Source organism: Protopterus annectens, chromosome 9.part0, assembly GCF_019279795.1.
Source record: "Protopterus annectens isolate FY-2018-M chromosome 9.part0, PAN1.0, whole genome shotgun sequence".
In the NCBI taxonomy this organism is placed as follows: Eukaryota; Metazoa; Chordata; order Ceratodontiformes; family Protopteridae; genus Protopterus; species Protopterus annectens.
In genome coordinates this window covers 1,465,888,868-1,465,906,810 of record NC_056743.1, presented here as the reverse complement: position 1 = coordinate 1,465,906,810, position 17,943 = coordinate 1,465,888,868, and the positions used below count along the sequence as shown (strand labels likewise).

General features: G+C 40.8%; 1 protein-coding gene across 1 annotated transcript in view; it reads left to right on the top strand.

Annotated features, from left to right (window-relative positions):
• LOC122810706 (fibrillin-1-like) overlaps positions 1-17,943 on the top strand; it is a 532,858-nt gene that overhangs the window by 8,325 nt on the left and 506,590 nt on the right. Inside the window, exons 5-8 of the mRNA XM_044082270.1 lie at positions 1,521-1,667; positions 9,457-9,603; positions 11,650-11,796; positions 14,394-14,540. Of these exons, the coding sequence (XP_043938205.1) occupies positions 1,521-1,667; positions 9,457-9,603; positions 11,650-11,796; positions 14,394-14,540 (588 nt within the window). The remainder of the gene's footprint in view (positions 1-1,520; positions 1,668-9,456; positions 9,604-11,649; positions 11,797-14,393; positions 14,541-17,943) is intronic.

Genomic DNA, 17,943 nt, shown 5'->3' with positions numbered 1-17,943 from the left:
AAGGTGTCTTAGCATAAGAAACATATAATGCAACTCGATTGAAGGTAGAAACTTGTTCTGCACTTTCAGACTGTTATAACAGAGGTTATGTTACCAGAATGTGCTGTAGAATATTCTGTTCATTTGGGGTCATGAATCATGGGGTAGCACAGTGATACAGTGGGAAATCAAAAAATGTTCCTTTTCGATTCTCAGCTGGCGTACCTTCTCTGTGGACTTTGAATGTCCGCCATGCACTTATGTGGGCTTCCTGTGGGTGCTTCAGTTTCCCACCACATTCCGAAGATATGTAGTAGATTGACTGGACACCCTAAAAATTCCATAGCGGTGTGTGTGTGTGTGTGTGTGTGTGTGTGCGAGTGTGTGTGTGTGTGTGTGTGTGTGTGTGTGTGCGTGTGTGCGTGTGTGCGTGTGTGTGTGTGTGTGTGTGTGTGTGTGTGTGTGTGTGTGTGTGTGTGTGTGTGTGTGTGTGTGCATGTCTGTGTGTGTGTGTCTCTGTGTGTCTGTGTGTTTTTCTGTGTATGTGCAGTGCATGCTCTACTATGGCAGGTCCAGGTCCCCATTTGAATAAACATTGATTCAAGATGATTGTCATTGTTGAGGTGACACCCTAACCCCATGTGCAAAAATAAGGAAAAGGAGTTGAAAATAGATGGATGGATGGATATAATCATGCTACAATTCTGAATGTGTACATAGTCTATCACATCCATTCTTTGGGTCTATATTACATCATTGAATGCTTAAAAAAGCAAATGAAGATTAATCCACCCTATGTAAGCGAAAGCTTACAATGTTGAAACCTTAGTACAAAACATTGCATAAAGTGGAGGGCTTCGCCTCCAAACCCCCCGAGTTGGGAGGATGTGCCCCTCACACACCCAGTACTTAAATATATCAACTCTGAGATCATACTACAGTGCCAAAAATGGCAGAGTAATGGAAGCGGCCAAGCGATATCTTTCCCAGCGAAAGAATCATCATCATTTTGCCTTTTCGTCCTTAAAGTTCGACCAATATGCATTCGACAAAATGCTTCTTTGGTCATCTAATAGGAACCCTATTTTTTGTATATATAGGTTCATAGATTAGTACTAGGTTAACTGCCCTTGCAAGCTATTTTAAGCCTAGCCAATTATCACTTGTGAGATTCATACCCTGCACCTTGTGTTTATAAGGCAAACACCTTAACCATTAGGCCACACTCCCAACTTGAAACTTTCTACCCTTTTCATAGCAGAGGATGGTTTCAATCCATCGACCTCTGGGTTATGGACCCAGCACACTTCCGCTGCGTCACTCTGCTGGTCTTTCATGCATGACATTTATGGATAAGGTGGACTCATGATATAAAATACAAGGAGAAACTTGAAGGAATTTATATATTTTTCTTTGCTACATTCTCATACACAGATCTATAAAAGTCTTAAAATATGATGCAAAGAAAGCATCCTTAAAGAATGAGCAAACATTGCTTTCTAAATAATGCCTCCTAAATTTATATCTCACTCTCATTTCAGATACTGATGAATGCAATGACAAGAGAACATGCCCTACCAATGCATTATGTCACAACACCATCGGAAGTTACTATTGCTTTTGCAAACCTGGATTTAAGAGTCTCTCAGGAGCAGTGAATTTCACCAGTGCACGTGAGAGATGTGAAGGTAGGTGTAATTTAATGATTGTTTCTTTACTGTTTGTTTCTGAGTGCTATATATCTGAAGGTAATTAGTCATGGATGTAACTCATATAATTCTGGTATTAAGAAGCAAACTCTGGCAACTCATACATCTTCCAACAAATTGTCCCCTGAAGCTGCAATGCACACACATAATAAATTAATGCAGTAGTGCAACTTCTGGTCCATTTCCATTTATTTTGACAGATTTACAGGCCTAATGGAAGTGTGGATGAAACTGAAGTAAGCATAAGTGTAACAATATACTCTCTGCTTTATATGGTTAAAGATTTTTGTCCTGTAGCCTCATGTTTGCTAGTACTTTACAGCAAATAGTACAGCTCAAGCTATGATTGGAAAATATTAAATAGAATATTCTCCATATTCTGGATTGTGTTTGTGGGCCTAGTTGTTTGTTAGAGGCTGTTTTCTGAGCTCATTGTCCAGGCCATCTTAGTTAGCAAAGACCATCCCCCACTTCAGTGAGAGTTTAGTATTTATGGTCATTGTGTAGTTGGGTTTCCAGGTCTATGGCTTGGTGAAAGCACCTCACTGGTTCTTTTGAGCTTTTTAAATATGTTTCAGGTTTCATCTTTCTGTTACTTAAGAAGTTAACTTGAGTGTTTCAGCCATTACACACAGAGCTATCTGAGGGGGAGCACCAGATCTGTGATATATAGCAATAAGTAGCCTGTTTTTTGCTTATTTTTAGTAGTTATTGCTTATTCTAAATATTTATAGCAATTCTATTGTATACTGCATACTAGTACTGTATTTCATAGCTATTGGCTCAATGCTGCTTTTCTGCTGTGATAAACATTTCTGTAGTGTTTTCTGCCTAAAATAGCTTCCCACGCTCCCTCCCTATTGGCATCTTGTCTTTATACCTGCTGGTCTTGCAGTTGCCTGCACCTACTCTAAATTTGATCTTGGACACTCCTCCCAATCAAGTGTCATTCTACCTAATACAGGGAGAACATCTGAGAAGGCCAACCCACTTAGTTTCTTTCCTTCTGTTCCCCCTTTCTCCCTTTCTTAAAAAAAAAAATTCCCTTAGCACTAGCTAGTTTCTCAGTAGTAGCACTAAAATCTGAACCCCTGTGACTAGCACTTCCTCTAGAGCCTGCTGGAAAGCACTAGGAAGCCATAAACTGATACAAGCACTCAACTCTCCTTGTTAATAAGGATAAATTAATTGTAGGCACTAAACAGCCTATAATTGCAAAGTACTCTGCAAAGGTAAGGTAACACAACTCTTGTACTTTACAAAAACAGCACCTAAACAGGTATATCCAAGCGTCAGCTTCCAGTGATTTCTCCTGTCTATCTGGTGAATCTGGGCATACTGGGGGCAATGCAGCAACTGCTTCATGTATACAGACAACTCTCTCCTCCTACCACCCAATTCTACAACCTGTGAAAGATGCACTTACATAGCCAAACTAGAAGCAAAGCTCTCTCCAGCCAAGAATGTGCTAGACAGTCAAGAGGAGAAGGTTAACCCCTGCACTACACCTCAAGCAGCACATAGCCCTTCAGAACCCACACCATCAACACCCACACACAGCAACACTAAACCCACATATGCAGATGCCCTTAACATTAACCTGCCCAAGCAACAAGGACCTCTGAAGCTAAAATGCAAACAAACAGCAGTCACAACCAAAGTGACACATAGCTCACAACACCAGTGTGCCACCCAACAACACTCCCCTAAGACAAGAAAATGTACCCAACAATTTAGTCATAGGTGACTCTATAGGCAGGCACACTGATGTCCCACTCACCAAGCTGAACAAGGAGAAATTACAGTCAGCTACCTGTCGGGTGCCAGGATCCGCTACATAACGCATGTACTCAAGTCACTCCACAACAAGTACAAATACGACTCTGTCATTGTCATTGTCCATGTTGGAGTGAATGACTTGAGACGTACCTCCCTGGACTACATGAAAAGAAACATGGAAGAGCTCTCGGATTATGTGGCCCAGGCAGGTATGACCCTAACCCTGAGTAGCATCCTGCCTTCTCCCAAAATGATACCACAGTATAAGGACAAAATGATTGACTTCAACAATTGGCTAAGCTTCTGGTATCATTCAAAGGGGATCCAGTATCTGTCTGCCTGAGACAACATGATTGACAAGCCATGATTCTTTGCCAGAGATGGTCTGCACCTGTCGTCCCTGGGATTCAGGTTACTGGCTAAAGCTCTTGTCACCACTATAGTGTCATTTTTAGGCAAGGTTCAAAGGACAAACCCACCACCATAACAGATACAAGCACACAAAATCTGAAGGTAATGCTACTCAATGCTAGAAGTCTAAACCTCAAAATGCACTCTTTTGAGGCACTCCTAAAAATGGAGAACATTGATATCTGTACAGTAACTGAGACCTTGTTCAAGGCTCCAGAGAGCACCCCTGCAATACCAGGCTACAACTCTTACCACACTTTTCGGCCACCAAACCAAGAACGAAACACTAAAGGTGGAGGAGTGTCCATATTCACCAAGGATATTCACACCTCCAGGCTAGTTGCTCAATGCAATGCATCTGAAATTCTCCAGGTGCAACTAACATTAGGTAAGACTGCAATCCAAATTGTAGCTTGCTACCGATCCCCCACCATGCCCCAAGATTCTCACTACACCTTTCTAAACATACTGGAAAATATTAAGATACAACCAGACACCCTAATACTGGGTGATTTCAACTACCCTGTCATTAACTGGGAAAACTACTCATGTACCAACACCTTTTCCCAACGGTTCTTGGAATTCATAAATTCCAAAGCCCTGGATCAAATAATCCATTGTCCCACCAGGGGCACGAATATCCTAGACCTGGTCATTACCAACATGGGAGATAGATGCTCCATACCAGTGGTCACCCCCTCATTGGTCAGGTCTGACCATAAGCTAATCACCCTTGACATCCACATCCTACCCCCAACCCCCAGTAAGGAAACCTCCGTAAAAAACTTCTCCAAAGCCAACTTCATGCTACTCATGTCAGAAGTGACAAACTTCATGACACCCAGGCAGATGGGAGCTGAAAGTTCGACTGCTGAATCCTACACTAAGGCGCTGTATGAGCACATCCACTCGTGCATGAATCTTGCTATCCCAAATAGAACAAAGATGCTCTCCTCCAAAAAAAGGAAGCCAATCTAGTGGTCCCCTGCCATAAGTAAACTATACAACAGAAGGAAGAAACTGTTGCAGAAAAGAGGAAAATCCCAGGATGCAAAAAACTCCCTTACCAGCCTCAGTAAGAAGCTGAGATCTCTAAAAAAATTATCCAAAGCTAGCTACGAAAATAAAATTGCCAAAGATTCCAAAGACAACCACAAAGCATTCTATACTTATGTCAAGAATCTAAATGGCAATGCTCAGATCTGCTCTGAGCTACAACAGAATGGCATTAAATATACTGATCCCAAGGATATTGCCAATATCCTGGCAGATTAATTTGGTGTCAACTTCACCCCCCTCTTACCCCCTAAAGGGCCCATCTCAATACCAAAAGATTGCCAAATTCTGGTAATCACGGCCACACAGGTAGAAACTGCACTCTCCAAAGTTAAGAATACAGCATCCATGGGACCAGATGACATCCCAGGCTGTGTGCTACATGAACTACAAAATGAACTGGAACCTCACCTAAGTGTCATGTTTAATCATAGCCTCACCTCAGGCTTCGTGCCCACTGAGTGGTGCACAGCTACAGTTATCCCACTCCACAAGGGGAGATCCACCTTGAATCATGGGAACTACTGTCCCATCAGTCTGACGAGCTTGATCTGCAAGGGGATGGAACGCATTATCATGGAACTTATAAACAAAGACATTGGCAACCTTCAAACACTGGACCCCACCCAGTTTGGGTTCGTGAAGGGCCGATCATGTCTCTTGAACATGATTGACTTCTTTGAATCAGTCTCCAGAGCTGTAGATGAGGGTAAGGTGGTCCACACAGCCTATCTGGACCTCGCAAAGGCCTTTGACACCATCCCCCACTCTGGAATCACAAATAAACTTACTAATCTGGGCATAAATCCCTACTTCACTCGATGGGTTGCCAACTGGCTTACCAACAGAACCCAGGCTGTAAAAGTATCCGACTCCAAATCCAGCTCCAGACAAGTGACAAGTGGAGTACCTCAGGGTTCAGTCCTGGGACCGCTCTTGTTTGGCATCTACTTATCTGAAGTACATGCCAACACTAAGGGACTCTGGCTAACAAAGTTCACAGATGACTGCAAAATGGGAGCCAAAGGGCCTTACAGAAACAGATGCTTGGTGCCAGAGCCATGGGCTGAAGCTTAATGCCAAGAAATGTATAGTTATCCCCTTTGGGAAAAAACATGTACCCATGAATTACCTCACAGGTGGCAGTACACTAAACACTGAAATTGTGATGAGAGACTTAGGGACAAAGGTTGGCAGTGGTCTCACCTTCGATAACCACATCACCACTACAGGCAGGAAATCCTTCTAGGGGGCACACATCATCACTAAGTGTTTTTTATCCAGAAAAAAGGAGGTCATTGTCCCACTGTACTCATCCCTCATTAGACCCATTATAGAGTACAATGCCCCGTTTGGCATGTAACTCACAAGACATCTGCAACAGCTAGAAAGGCCACAGAAATACCTCACTAAAATAATCACAGGCCTAAAGCAGATGCCTTATGCTGACTGTCTAAAAAAAAAACTCCAGCTATACTCTGTGGTATATCGTCTATTCAGAGGCAATCTCTGTATAACATACAAGGCCATGTCAAACCCTGAGCTGTTGGACATGCTCCACTTAAAGAAATCACAATCACTCAGAGCCACATGCTCAGGAATCTAAACCTTGTCATCACAATGAACAAAACATGCTGGAGGGATAGGTTCTGGACCCAGAGACTCCTCATACTCTGGAATAGATCACCCATACATGTAAAGCAGAGGGCCTCCTTGGCCCTTTTCAGAAGGAACCTTGACGAATGTATGGGAGATAGGAAATTCACCCCAGGGATCATGTCAGTCGCCCTGCTAGACAGGGATTTAAGGTAGTAAATATTGTGGGAAGAAATATCCAGGGAATTGTTATGGCTAGGCTTGTATAGGCGCTAGGGACGATAGGCTATTACCAACCTATGAACCTAATACCGATTGCTCTAACTGCTAAGGTTTACATCACTTGACCAATAAATCACACAAAATGTGTTTTAGCCAAATTACAGTTCGACCTCTCACCTGCATTAACATTGCTAACCACCCTCATTCCTGTACTATAGTCCATCAGCAGTCTGAGTCAACAGACCTGTCTGTTATTGTTACATGTCAGTTTACATCAGACATAGGCTGAATGTACCCTCATTTGCACACAAGGGTAGTAGAAGCTGAACTCTATGGGACAATAATATCACATTTCCTAAATGCTACTCTGCTTTTTTTTGAGGTGGTTTCAATGACCCTAAGTCAAATGCAAGTATGTTGTTAATGACAAATTGGTATCTTACCAGGGAGAAATGGCAGTGAAATTTTTAACTAGATTGTTTAATGAAATTTTGGAAAGTCAGAGGATGCCTGAGGAGTGGAGAAAAAGTGTTTTGGTACCTATCTTTAAGAATAAGGGTGATGTGCAGAGCTGCAGTAACTACAGGGGGATAAAATTGATCAGTCACAGCTTGAAGTTATCGGAAAGAGTAGTAGAAGCTAGGTTAAGAAGGGAGGTGATGATTAGTGATTAGCAGTATGGTTTCATGCAAGGAAAGAGCACTAAAGATGCAATGTCTGCTCTGAGAGTGTTATTGGAGAAATACAGAGAAGGTCAGAAGGAGTTGCATTGTGTCTTTGTAGACTTGGAGAAAGCATATGACAGGGTGCCTAGAGAAGAGTTGTGGTATTGTATGAGGAAGTCGGGAATGGCAGAGAAGTATGTAAGAGTGGTACAGGATATGTACGAGGGTAGTGTGACAGTGGTGAGGACTGCAGTGGGAGTGACAGATCCGTTTAAGGTGGAGGTGGGATTACATCAAGGGTCAGCTCTGAGTCCTTTCTTATTTGCAGTGGTGATGGACAGGTTGACAGATGAGATCAGACAGGAGGCCCGTGGACTATGATGTTTGCAGATGACATTGTGATCTGTAGTGAGAGTAGGAATCAGGTTGAGGAGACTCTGGAGAGGTGGAGATATGCTCTAGAGAGCAGAGGAATGAAGGTCAGCAGGGCTAAGACAGAATATATGTGTGTAAATGAGAGGGAGGGTAGAGGAATGGTGAGTATGCAGGGAGAAGAGTTGGTAAAGGTGGACGAGTTTAAGTACTTGGGATCAACAGTTCAGAGTAATGGTGAATGTGGAAGAGAGGTGAGGAAGAGAGTACAGGCAGGGTGGAATTGGTGGAGAAGAGTGTCAGGAGTGATTTGTGACAGACGGATACCAGTAAGAGTGAAAGGGAAGGTCTACAAGAGGGTAGTGAGACCAGCTATGTTATATGGGTTGGAGACAGTGGCATTGACAAAAAGGCAGGAGTCAGAGCTGGATGTGGCAGAGTTAAAGATGTTAAGATTTGCACTCGGTGTGACTAGGATGGATAGGATTAGGAATCAGTATATTAGAGGGTCAGCTCATGTTGGACAATTTGGAGACAAAGCAAGAGAGACGAGATTGCGTTGGTTTGGACATGTGCTGAGGAGGGATGATGGGTATATTGGGAAAAAGATGCTAAGGATGGAGCTGCCAGGTAAGAGGAAAAGAGGAAGGCCTAAGATAAGGTTTATGGATGTGGTGAGAGAGGACATGCAGATGGTTGGTGTGACAGAGCAAGATGCAGAGGATAGGAAGAAATGGAAAGAGATGATCCACTATGGTGACCCCTAACGGGAAATGCCGAAAGATGATGAGGACCAGGATGAAATCATGCATGCTAGCTGCAATCAAAATGAACAATGAAGGAAGCATATTGTAGGCATCTACAGTATGCCTAATGAAAACATGCTATATGTGGTCTTCCTTGTATATAGGCAGATTTCAGGCCACCTATTTGATGGTGAATTTGAAGTAAAATTAACAGTAAGAAAATATTTTCATAGATGGACACAAAGCCCACAACCATAGCATGAACTGAAACAAAACAAAGAGTAAAATGTAGAAAGCGCTTAACTTTCAGGATGTTGTCAGCCGTTTTTTACTTCTGTCTTCACTAAATGTTGGATTATTTTAAACGGTCTTTTTGAACTGTTATTTAACAACGGCAAGGTTCGGGTTTCGGCATCTCAAGACAGCATAGCAGTTGGCGTAAGCTTTATTCATTTGTTTGCTGGTTCAGTTGTTGTGTGAATGCCATTCTTTGACTTTGACTGCATTTGTGTTCATTTGAATAAACATTGACTCAAGATGATTGTTATTGTTGAGGTGAACTCCATCTTCAAAAATAAGAAAAATGAGTTGGGAATAAATGGATGGATGGATGGATGGATGGATGGATGGATGGATGGATGGAATCATGCTACAAATCTGAATGTATACATAGTCTACCACATGCATTGTTTTGTATATATATTCATGCATGACATTTATTGATAAGGTGGACAGAATATGAGTCGTGATACAAAATATAAGGAGAAGCTTGTAGGCATTTATCTGTTTTTCTTTGCTACATTTTCATACCCAGATCTACAAATGTCTTAAAATACCATGCAAAGAAAGTGCCTTTAAAGAATGAGCAAATATTGCATTCTAAATAATACCTCCTAAATTAATATCTCACTCTCATGTCAGATCCTGATGAATGCAATGACAAGAGAACATGCCCTATCAATGCATTATGTCACAACACCATTGGAAGTTACTATTGCTTATGCAAACCTGGATTCACGAGCCTCTCAGGAGCACTGAATTTCACCAGTGCACGTGAGAGATGTGAAGGTAGGTGTAATTTACTGTTTGTCTCTTTACTGTTTGTTTCTTAGTCCTATATAACTGAAGGTAATTAGTCATGGATGTAACTCATATTATTCTATTTTTAAGAAGCGAACTCTAGCAACTCATATATCTACCAACAAATTGTCTCCTGAAGCTGCAATGAACACATATAATAAATTATGGCAGTAGGGTAACTTTTTAGTTTGAACTGGTCTTTCTACATTTATTTTGCTTGGCTTACAGGTCTAATGGATGTGTGGATGAAACTGAAGTAAACATGAGAGTAACAATATACTTTCTACTTTATATGCTTGAAGATTTCTCTCCAGTAGTCTCATAGTTGCAAGTATTTTACCACAAATAGTATAGCCCAAGATATCACTGGAAAATATTAAATAGAGTACCGATTGCTATAACTGCTAAGGTCTACATCATTGAGCATTAAATCACACAAAATGTGTTTTAGCCAAATTAAAATTCAACTCTCACCTGCATTAACATTGTTAACTTGCCTTATCCCTGTACTTATAATCCATCTGCAGTCTGAGTCATCAGAACTGCCTGTTATAGTTACATGTCACTTTACATCACACATAGGCTGAATGTACCATCATTTGCACACAAGGGTAGTGGACGCTGAACTCTATGGGGCAATAATAGCACATTTCCTAAATGCAAATCTGCTTGTTTTTTAGGTGGTTTCAATGACCCTAAGTCAAACTCAAGTATGTTGTTAATGACAAATTGGTATGTTACCAGGATGAAATCATGCATGCTTGCTGCAACCAAAATGAACAATGAAGGAAGCATATTATAGGCATCTACAGTATGCCTAACGCAAACATGCTATATGTGGTCTTCCAAGTATATAGCCAGATTTAAGGTCACCTGTATGATGGTGAATTTTAAGTAAAAATAACAGTAAGAAAATATTGTCATAGATGGACAGAATGCCCACAACCATAGCATGAACTGAAACAAAACAAACAGTATAATATAGTACTTTGCGCACTGTGGACAATAGGTACAGAAACAGATGCTTTGAGAACTAAAAATGGTGATACTTCAGAGTAATCCACAACTGGTGGATAATTTATACTGGTATATTTCTACTTCATATTATATACTGTAAATCACAAATAGTTCTAAAACATGTATAGTTTATCATGATGGATATAAATGAAATATACGTAAATAACAATCCTGAAATTCATCATCTAAAAAGCCCTCAGGGCATTTAACTTATTTAACAAGGTATCTTTGCATAAGAGACAGATAATGCAACTCGACTGAAGGTAGGAATTTGTTCTTCACTTCCAGACTGTTATAAGAGAGGTCATGTTTCCAGAATGTGCTGTAGATCATTGAGGGCATTTGGGGTCATGAATCACAGTGATTCACTGGGTAATCAAGACATTTTCTTGTTCGATTCTCAGCTGTGGTGCCTTTTCTGAGGAGTCTGAACGTCCCTCCTGGATTTGTGTGGGTTTCCTCTGGGAGCTTCAGTTTCCTACCACATTCCAAAAACGTAGTAGATTGATAGGGCACTCTAAATTGTCCATAGTTGTGTGCGTGTGTGTTTGTGTGTGTGCGACACCCTAACTCCATGTGCAAAAATAAGAAAAGGGAGTTGGAAATAAGTGGATGGATGGATGGATGGATGGATGGATGGATGGATGGATGGATGGAAGGAAGGATGAATGGATGGATGGATGGCTGGATGGATGGATGGATGGATGGATGGATGGATGGATGGATGGATGGAATCATGCTACAATTCTGAATGTGTACATAGTCTACCACATGCATTCTTTTGTATGTATATTCATGCATGACGTTTATGGATAAGGTGGACAGAATATGAGTCAGCATACAAAATACAAGGAGAAGCTTGCATGGATTTATCTGTTTTTCTTTGCTACATTTTCATACCCAGATCTATAAACGTCTTAAAATACCATGCAAAGAAAGTGTCTTTAAAGAATGAGCAAACATTGCATTCTAAATAATACCTCCTAAATTTATATCTCATTCTCATTCTCATTTCAGATACTGATGAATGCAATGACAAGAGAACATGTCCAGCCAATGCATTATGTCACAACACCATCGGAAGTTACTATTGCTTATGCAAACCTGGATTTAAAGCTCTCTCAGGAGCAGTGAATTTCACCAGTGCACGTGAGAGATGTGAAGGTAGGTGTAATTTATTGTTTGTTTCTTTACTGTTTGTTTCTGAGTGCTATATAACCGAAGGTGATTAGTCATGGATATAACTCATATTATTTTGCTATTAAGAAGCAAACTCTGGCAGCTCATACGTCTCCCAACAAATTGTCTCCTGAAACTGCAGTGAACACTTATAATAAATTATGGCAGTAGTGCAATTTTTCAGTTTGAAATGGTCCATTTACATTTATTTTGCATGACATACAGGCCTAATGGATGAAACTGAAGTAAACATAAGTGTAACAATATACTTTCTACTTTATATGGTTGAAGATTTCTGTCCTGTAGCCTCATGTTTGCAAGTACTTTACCGCAAATAGTACAGCCCAAGCTATCATTGGAAAATATTAAATAGAGTACCGATTGCTCTGACTGCTAAGGTTTACATAATTGACCAATAAATCACACAAAATGTGATTTAACCAGTTTACCTTCATAACCGCAATTGGGAGAAGGGCGAGTGCTCATATGAGTGACTTTAGTCCATGAAACTAACAATGTCGACACACCTCCATGTTCGAAAAACAGCAAATCGAACAGCAGATTCGCTGTTTTTCGAACATAAAAGTCGAAATAAAAAAAAAAAATCAAAGTGTAAAGCAGGGGGGAAACCCCCCGGCATCCCCTATGTGGGGGTCTGGACTCCCAACACCCCCACAACTTTATTATTCTAACTCTGAGATCGCACTATAGTGGGGAAAGGAACCATTTCCCGATCCCCACTATAGTGCAATCTGACCCTGATTGTCGAATGTGCAATGAGCGAATCTCACTGTGCATTCGCTCATTGCACATTCGCACCTTTTTCCATTCGGTGTTGTATATCTTGCAGACTGCCTTTCGGGTATGTGCAGTTCGCCCTTCTGCAAATCGCAGTTATAAACGTAAACCAATTTAGCCAAATTAAGGTTCAACCTCTCACCTGCATTAACATTGCTAACCAGCCTATTCCATGTACTGTAGTCCATCTGCAGTCTGAGTCATCAGAATTATCTGTTATTGTTACATATCAGTATACATCAGACATAGGCTGAATGTACCCTTATTTGCACACAAGGGTAGTATAGGCTGAATTCTATGGAGTAATACTAGCAAGTTTCTTAAATGCTAATCTGCTTGTTTTTTGCTGTGGTTTCAGTGACCCTTAGTTAAACACAAGCATGTTGTTAATGACAAATTGGTATTTTACCAGGATGAAATCATGCATACTAGCTGCAACCAAAATGAACAATGAAGGAAGCATATTATAGGCATCCACAGTATGCCTTATGCAAACATGCTATATGTGGTCTTCCTTGTATATAGGCAGATTTAAGGCCACCTAATTGGTGGTGAATTTGAAGTAAAATTAAAAGTAAGAAAATATTGTCATAGATGGACACAATGCCCACAACTATAGCATGAAATGAAACAAAGAAAAACTGTAAAATGTAGTTGTTTGTGCACTGTGCACAGCAGGTACAGACACAGATGCTTTGTGAACTAACTATGGTGATACTTCAGTGTAATCCACAACGGGTAGATAGTTTATACTGTTATATTTGTCCTTCATATTATATACCGTAAATCACAAATAGTTCTAAAATATGTATAGCTTATCCTGGCGGATATAAATGAAATATACTTAAATAACAATCATGAAATGCATCATCTAAAGAGCTCTCGGGACATTTAACTTATTTAATAAGGTGTCTAAGTATAAGAGACAGATAAAGCAACTCAATTGAAGGTAGAAACTTGTTGTGCACATTCAGACTGTTATAACAAAGGTTATATTACCAGAATGTGCTGTAGAACATTGGGGGGATTTGGGGTCATGAATCATGGGTAGCACAGTTATACAGTGGGTAATCAAGAAAAGTTCCTATTTGATTCTCAGCTGCAGTGCCTTCTCTGAGGATTCTGAATGTCTCCTCTGCATTTGTTGGATTCCTGTGGGTGCTTCAGTTTCCTACGACATTCCAAAGAGATGTAGTAGATTGTCGGAACAGTCTAAATTTTCCATAGGTGTGGGTGTGTGTGTGTGTGTGTGTGTGTGTGTGTGTGTGTGTGTGTGTGTGTGTGTGTGTGTGTGTGTGTGCGCGCGCGTGTGTTTGAATGTGTGTCTGTGTGTGAATCTGTGTATGTGCAGTGCACGCGCAACTGTGGCAGGGCTTGATCCCCATTTGAATTGACATTGACTCAGGATGATTGTTATTGCTGAGGTGGCACCCTAAATCCATGAGCAAAAATAAGAAAAAGGAGTTTGGAATAGATGGATGGATGGATGGATGGATGGATGGATGAAATCATGCTACAATTCTGAATGTATACATAGACTACCACATGCATTTTTTGTATATATATTCATGCATGATATTTATGGATAAGGTGGACAGGATATGAGTCAAGATACAAAATACAAGGAGAAGCTTGCAGGAATTTATCTGTTTTTCTTTGCTACATTTTCATACCCAGATCTAACAACGTCTTAAAATATCATGCAAAGAAAGTGTCTTTAAAGAATGAACAAACATTGCATTCTAAATAATACCTCCTAAATTTATATCTCACTCTTCTGTCAGATACTGATGAATGCAATGACAAGAGAACATGCCCTGCCAATGCATTATGTCACAACACCATCGGAAGTTACTATTGCTTATGCAAACCTGGATTCACGAGCCTCTCAGGAGCACTGAATTTCACCAGTGCACGTGAGAGATGTGAAGGTAGGGGTAATTTAATATTTATTTCTTTACTGTTTTTTTCTTAGTCATATATAACTGAAGGTAATTAGTCATGGATGTAACTCATTATTCTATTTTTAAGAAGCGAACTCTGGCAACTCATATATCTCCCAACAAATTGTCTCCTGAAGCTGCAATGAACACATATAATAAATTATGGCAGTAGGGTATAGGTTCATAGGTTCATAGGTCGGTACTAGGCTATCAGCCCTAGGGCCTATACAAGCCTAGCCATAACAATTCCCTGTCTATTTCTTCCCACATTATTTACTTTCCTGGACCCCTGTCTAGCAGGATGACTGACGTGATCCCTGGGGTGAATTTCCTTTCTCCCATCCAATCGTCAAGGTTCCTCTTGAAGAGTTCCAAAGAGGCACTCTGCTTGACATGTATGGGCAATCTATTCCAGAGTCTGGGGAGTCTCTGGGTCAGGAACCTATCCCTCCAGCATGTTTTGTTTATTGTGATGACAAGGTTTAGATCCCTGGAGTGTGTAGCTCTGAGGGATTGGGATTTCTTTAAGTGTAGCATGTCCAACAGCTCTGGGTTTGACATGGCCTTGTATGTTAAGCAGAGATCGCCTCTGAGTAGACGATATGCGACAGAGTATAGCTGGAGTTTTTAAGGCGGTCAGCGCAGAGCATCTGCTTTATGTCTGTGATTCTTTTAGTGAGGTATTTCTGAGGCCTTTCCAGTTGTTGCAGATGTCTTGAGAGGTACATACCAAATGGGGCGTTGTATTCTATAATGGGTCTAATGAGGGATGAGTACAGTGGGACAATGACCTCCTTTTTTCTGGATGAGAAGCCCTTCGTGATGAGGTGTGCCACATAGAAGGATTTCCTGACTGTTGTGGCGATGTGGTTATCGAAGGTGAGACCACTGTCCACCTGTGTCCCTAAGTCTCTTATCACACTTTCTGTGTTTAGTGTACTGCCACCTATATGGTAATTCATGGATACATGTTTTTCCCAAAGGGGATAACAATACATTTTTTGGCATTGAGCTTGAGCCCATGGCTCTGGCACCAAGCATCTGTTTCTGTAAGGCCCTTTTGTAGAGTATCCACATCATTTGGGGATTCAATAATGGCTCCCAGTTTGCAGTCATCTGCAAACTTTGTTAGCCAGAGTCCCTTAGTTTTGACCTGTACTTCAGAGAAGTAGATGACAAACAAGAGCGGCCCCAGGACTGAACCCTGAGGTACTCCACTTGCCACTTGTCTGGAGCTGGATTTGGAGTCGGCTACTTTTACAGTGTGGGTTCTATCAGTAAGTCATTTAGCAACCCATTGGGTGACATAGGGATTAATGCCCAACTTAGTAAGTTTATCTATGATTCCAGAGTGGGGGATGGTGTCAAAGGCCTTGGCAAGGTCTAGATAGGCTGTGTGGACCACCTTACCCTTGTCCATGGCTCTGGAGACTGATTCAAAGAAGTCAATCAGGTTCAGGAGACAAGATCGGCCCTTCACAAACCCAAACTGGGTGGGGTCCAGTGTTTGAAGGTTGCCAATGTCTTTGTTTATAAGTTCCATGATAATACGCTCCATGGCCTTGCAGATAAGGCTTGTCAGACTGATGGGACGGTAGTTTCCGGGATCCAAGGTGGATCCCCTTGTGGATTGGGATAACTGTAGCTCTGCGCCACTCAGTGGGCATGAAACCTGAGGTGAGGCTATGATTAAACTTGACACTTAGGTGAGGTGCCAGTTCATATTGTAGTTCATGTAGTACACAGCCCGGGATGTCATCTGGTCCCATGGATGCTGTATTCTTGGCTTTAGAGAGTGCGTTTTGTACCTGTGTGGCCATTATTACTGGAATTTGGCAATCTTCCGGTATTGAGATGGGCCATTTAGGGGGTGAGAGGGAGGTGAAGTTGGCACTGAATCGATCTGTCAGGATATTGGCAATATCCTTCGGATCAGTATATTTAATGCCATTCTGTTTTAGCTCAGAGCAGATCTGAGCATTGCCATTTAGAGTTTTGACATAGTTATAGAATGCTTTGTGGTTGTCTTTGGAATCTTTGGCAATTTTATTTGGTAACTTTTCATTTTGAACTGGACCTTCTATCTTTATTTTGCCTGGTTTACTGGTCTAATGGATGTGTGGATGAAACTGTAGTAAACATGATTGTAACAATATACTTTCTACTTTATATGCTTGAAGATTTCTATCCAGTAGTCTCATATTTGCAAGTACTTTACCACAAATAGTATAGCCCAAGCCATCACTGGAAAGTATTAAATAGAGCACCAATTGCTATAACTGCTAAGGTCTACATTATTGACCAATAAATCACACAAAATGTGTTTTAGCCAAATTAAGATTCAACTCTCACCTGCATTAACATTGCTAATTTGCCTCATCCCTGTACTTATAATCCATCTGCAGTCTGAGTCATCAGAACTGTCTGTTATAGCTACAAGTCACTTTAAATCAGACATAGGCTGAATGTACCCTCATTTGCACACAAGGGTAGTGGACGCTGAACTCTATGGGGCAATAATAGCACATTTCCTAAATTCAAATCTGCTTGTTTCTTAGGTGGTTTCAATGACCCTAAGTCAAACTCAAGTATGTTGTTAATGATAAATTGGTATGTTACCAGTATGAAATCATGCATGCTTGCTGCAACCAAAATGAACACTGTAGGAAGCATTTTATAGGCATCTACAGTATGCCTAACGCAAACATGCTATATGTGGTCTTCCAAGTATATAGCCAGATTTAAGGTCACCTGTTTGATGGTGAATTTGAAGTAAAATTAACAGTTAAAAAAGCCCACAACCATAGCATGAACTGAAACAAAAGAAACAGTATAATATAGTGCTTTGCGCACTGTGCACAATAGGTACAGAAACAGATGCTTTGTGAACTAAAAATGGTGATACTTCAGAGTAATCCACAACTGGTGGATAATTTATACTGATATATTTCTACTTATCATATACTGTAAATCACAAATAGTTCTAAAACATTTATAGTTTAACATGATGGATATAATTGAAATATACTTAAATAACTATCCTGAAATGTATCATCTAAAAAGCCCTCAGGGCATTTAACTTATTTAACAAGGTGTCTTCGCATGAGACAGATAGTGCATCTCGACTGAAGGTAGGAACTTGTTCTGCACTTTCAGACTGTTATAACAGAGGTTATGTTTCCAGAATGTGTTGTAGATCATTGGGGGCATTTGGGGTCATGAATCATGGGGTAGCACAGTGATTCAGTAGGTAGTCAAGACATTTTCTTGTTTGATTCTCAGCTGGGGTGCCTTTTCTGAGGAGTCTGAATGTCCCTCCTGGATTGGTGTGGGTTTCCTCTGGGAGCTTCAGTTTCCTACCACATTCCAAACACATATAGTAGATTGATAG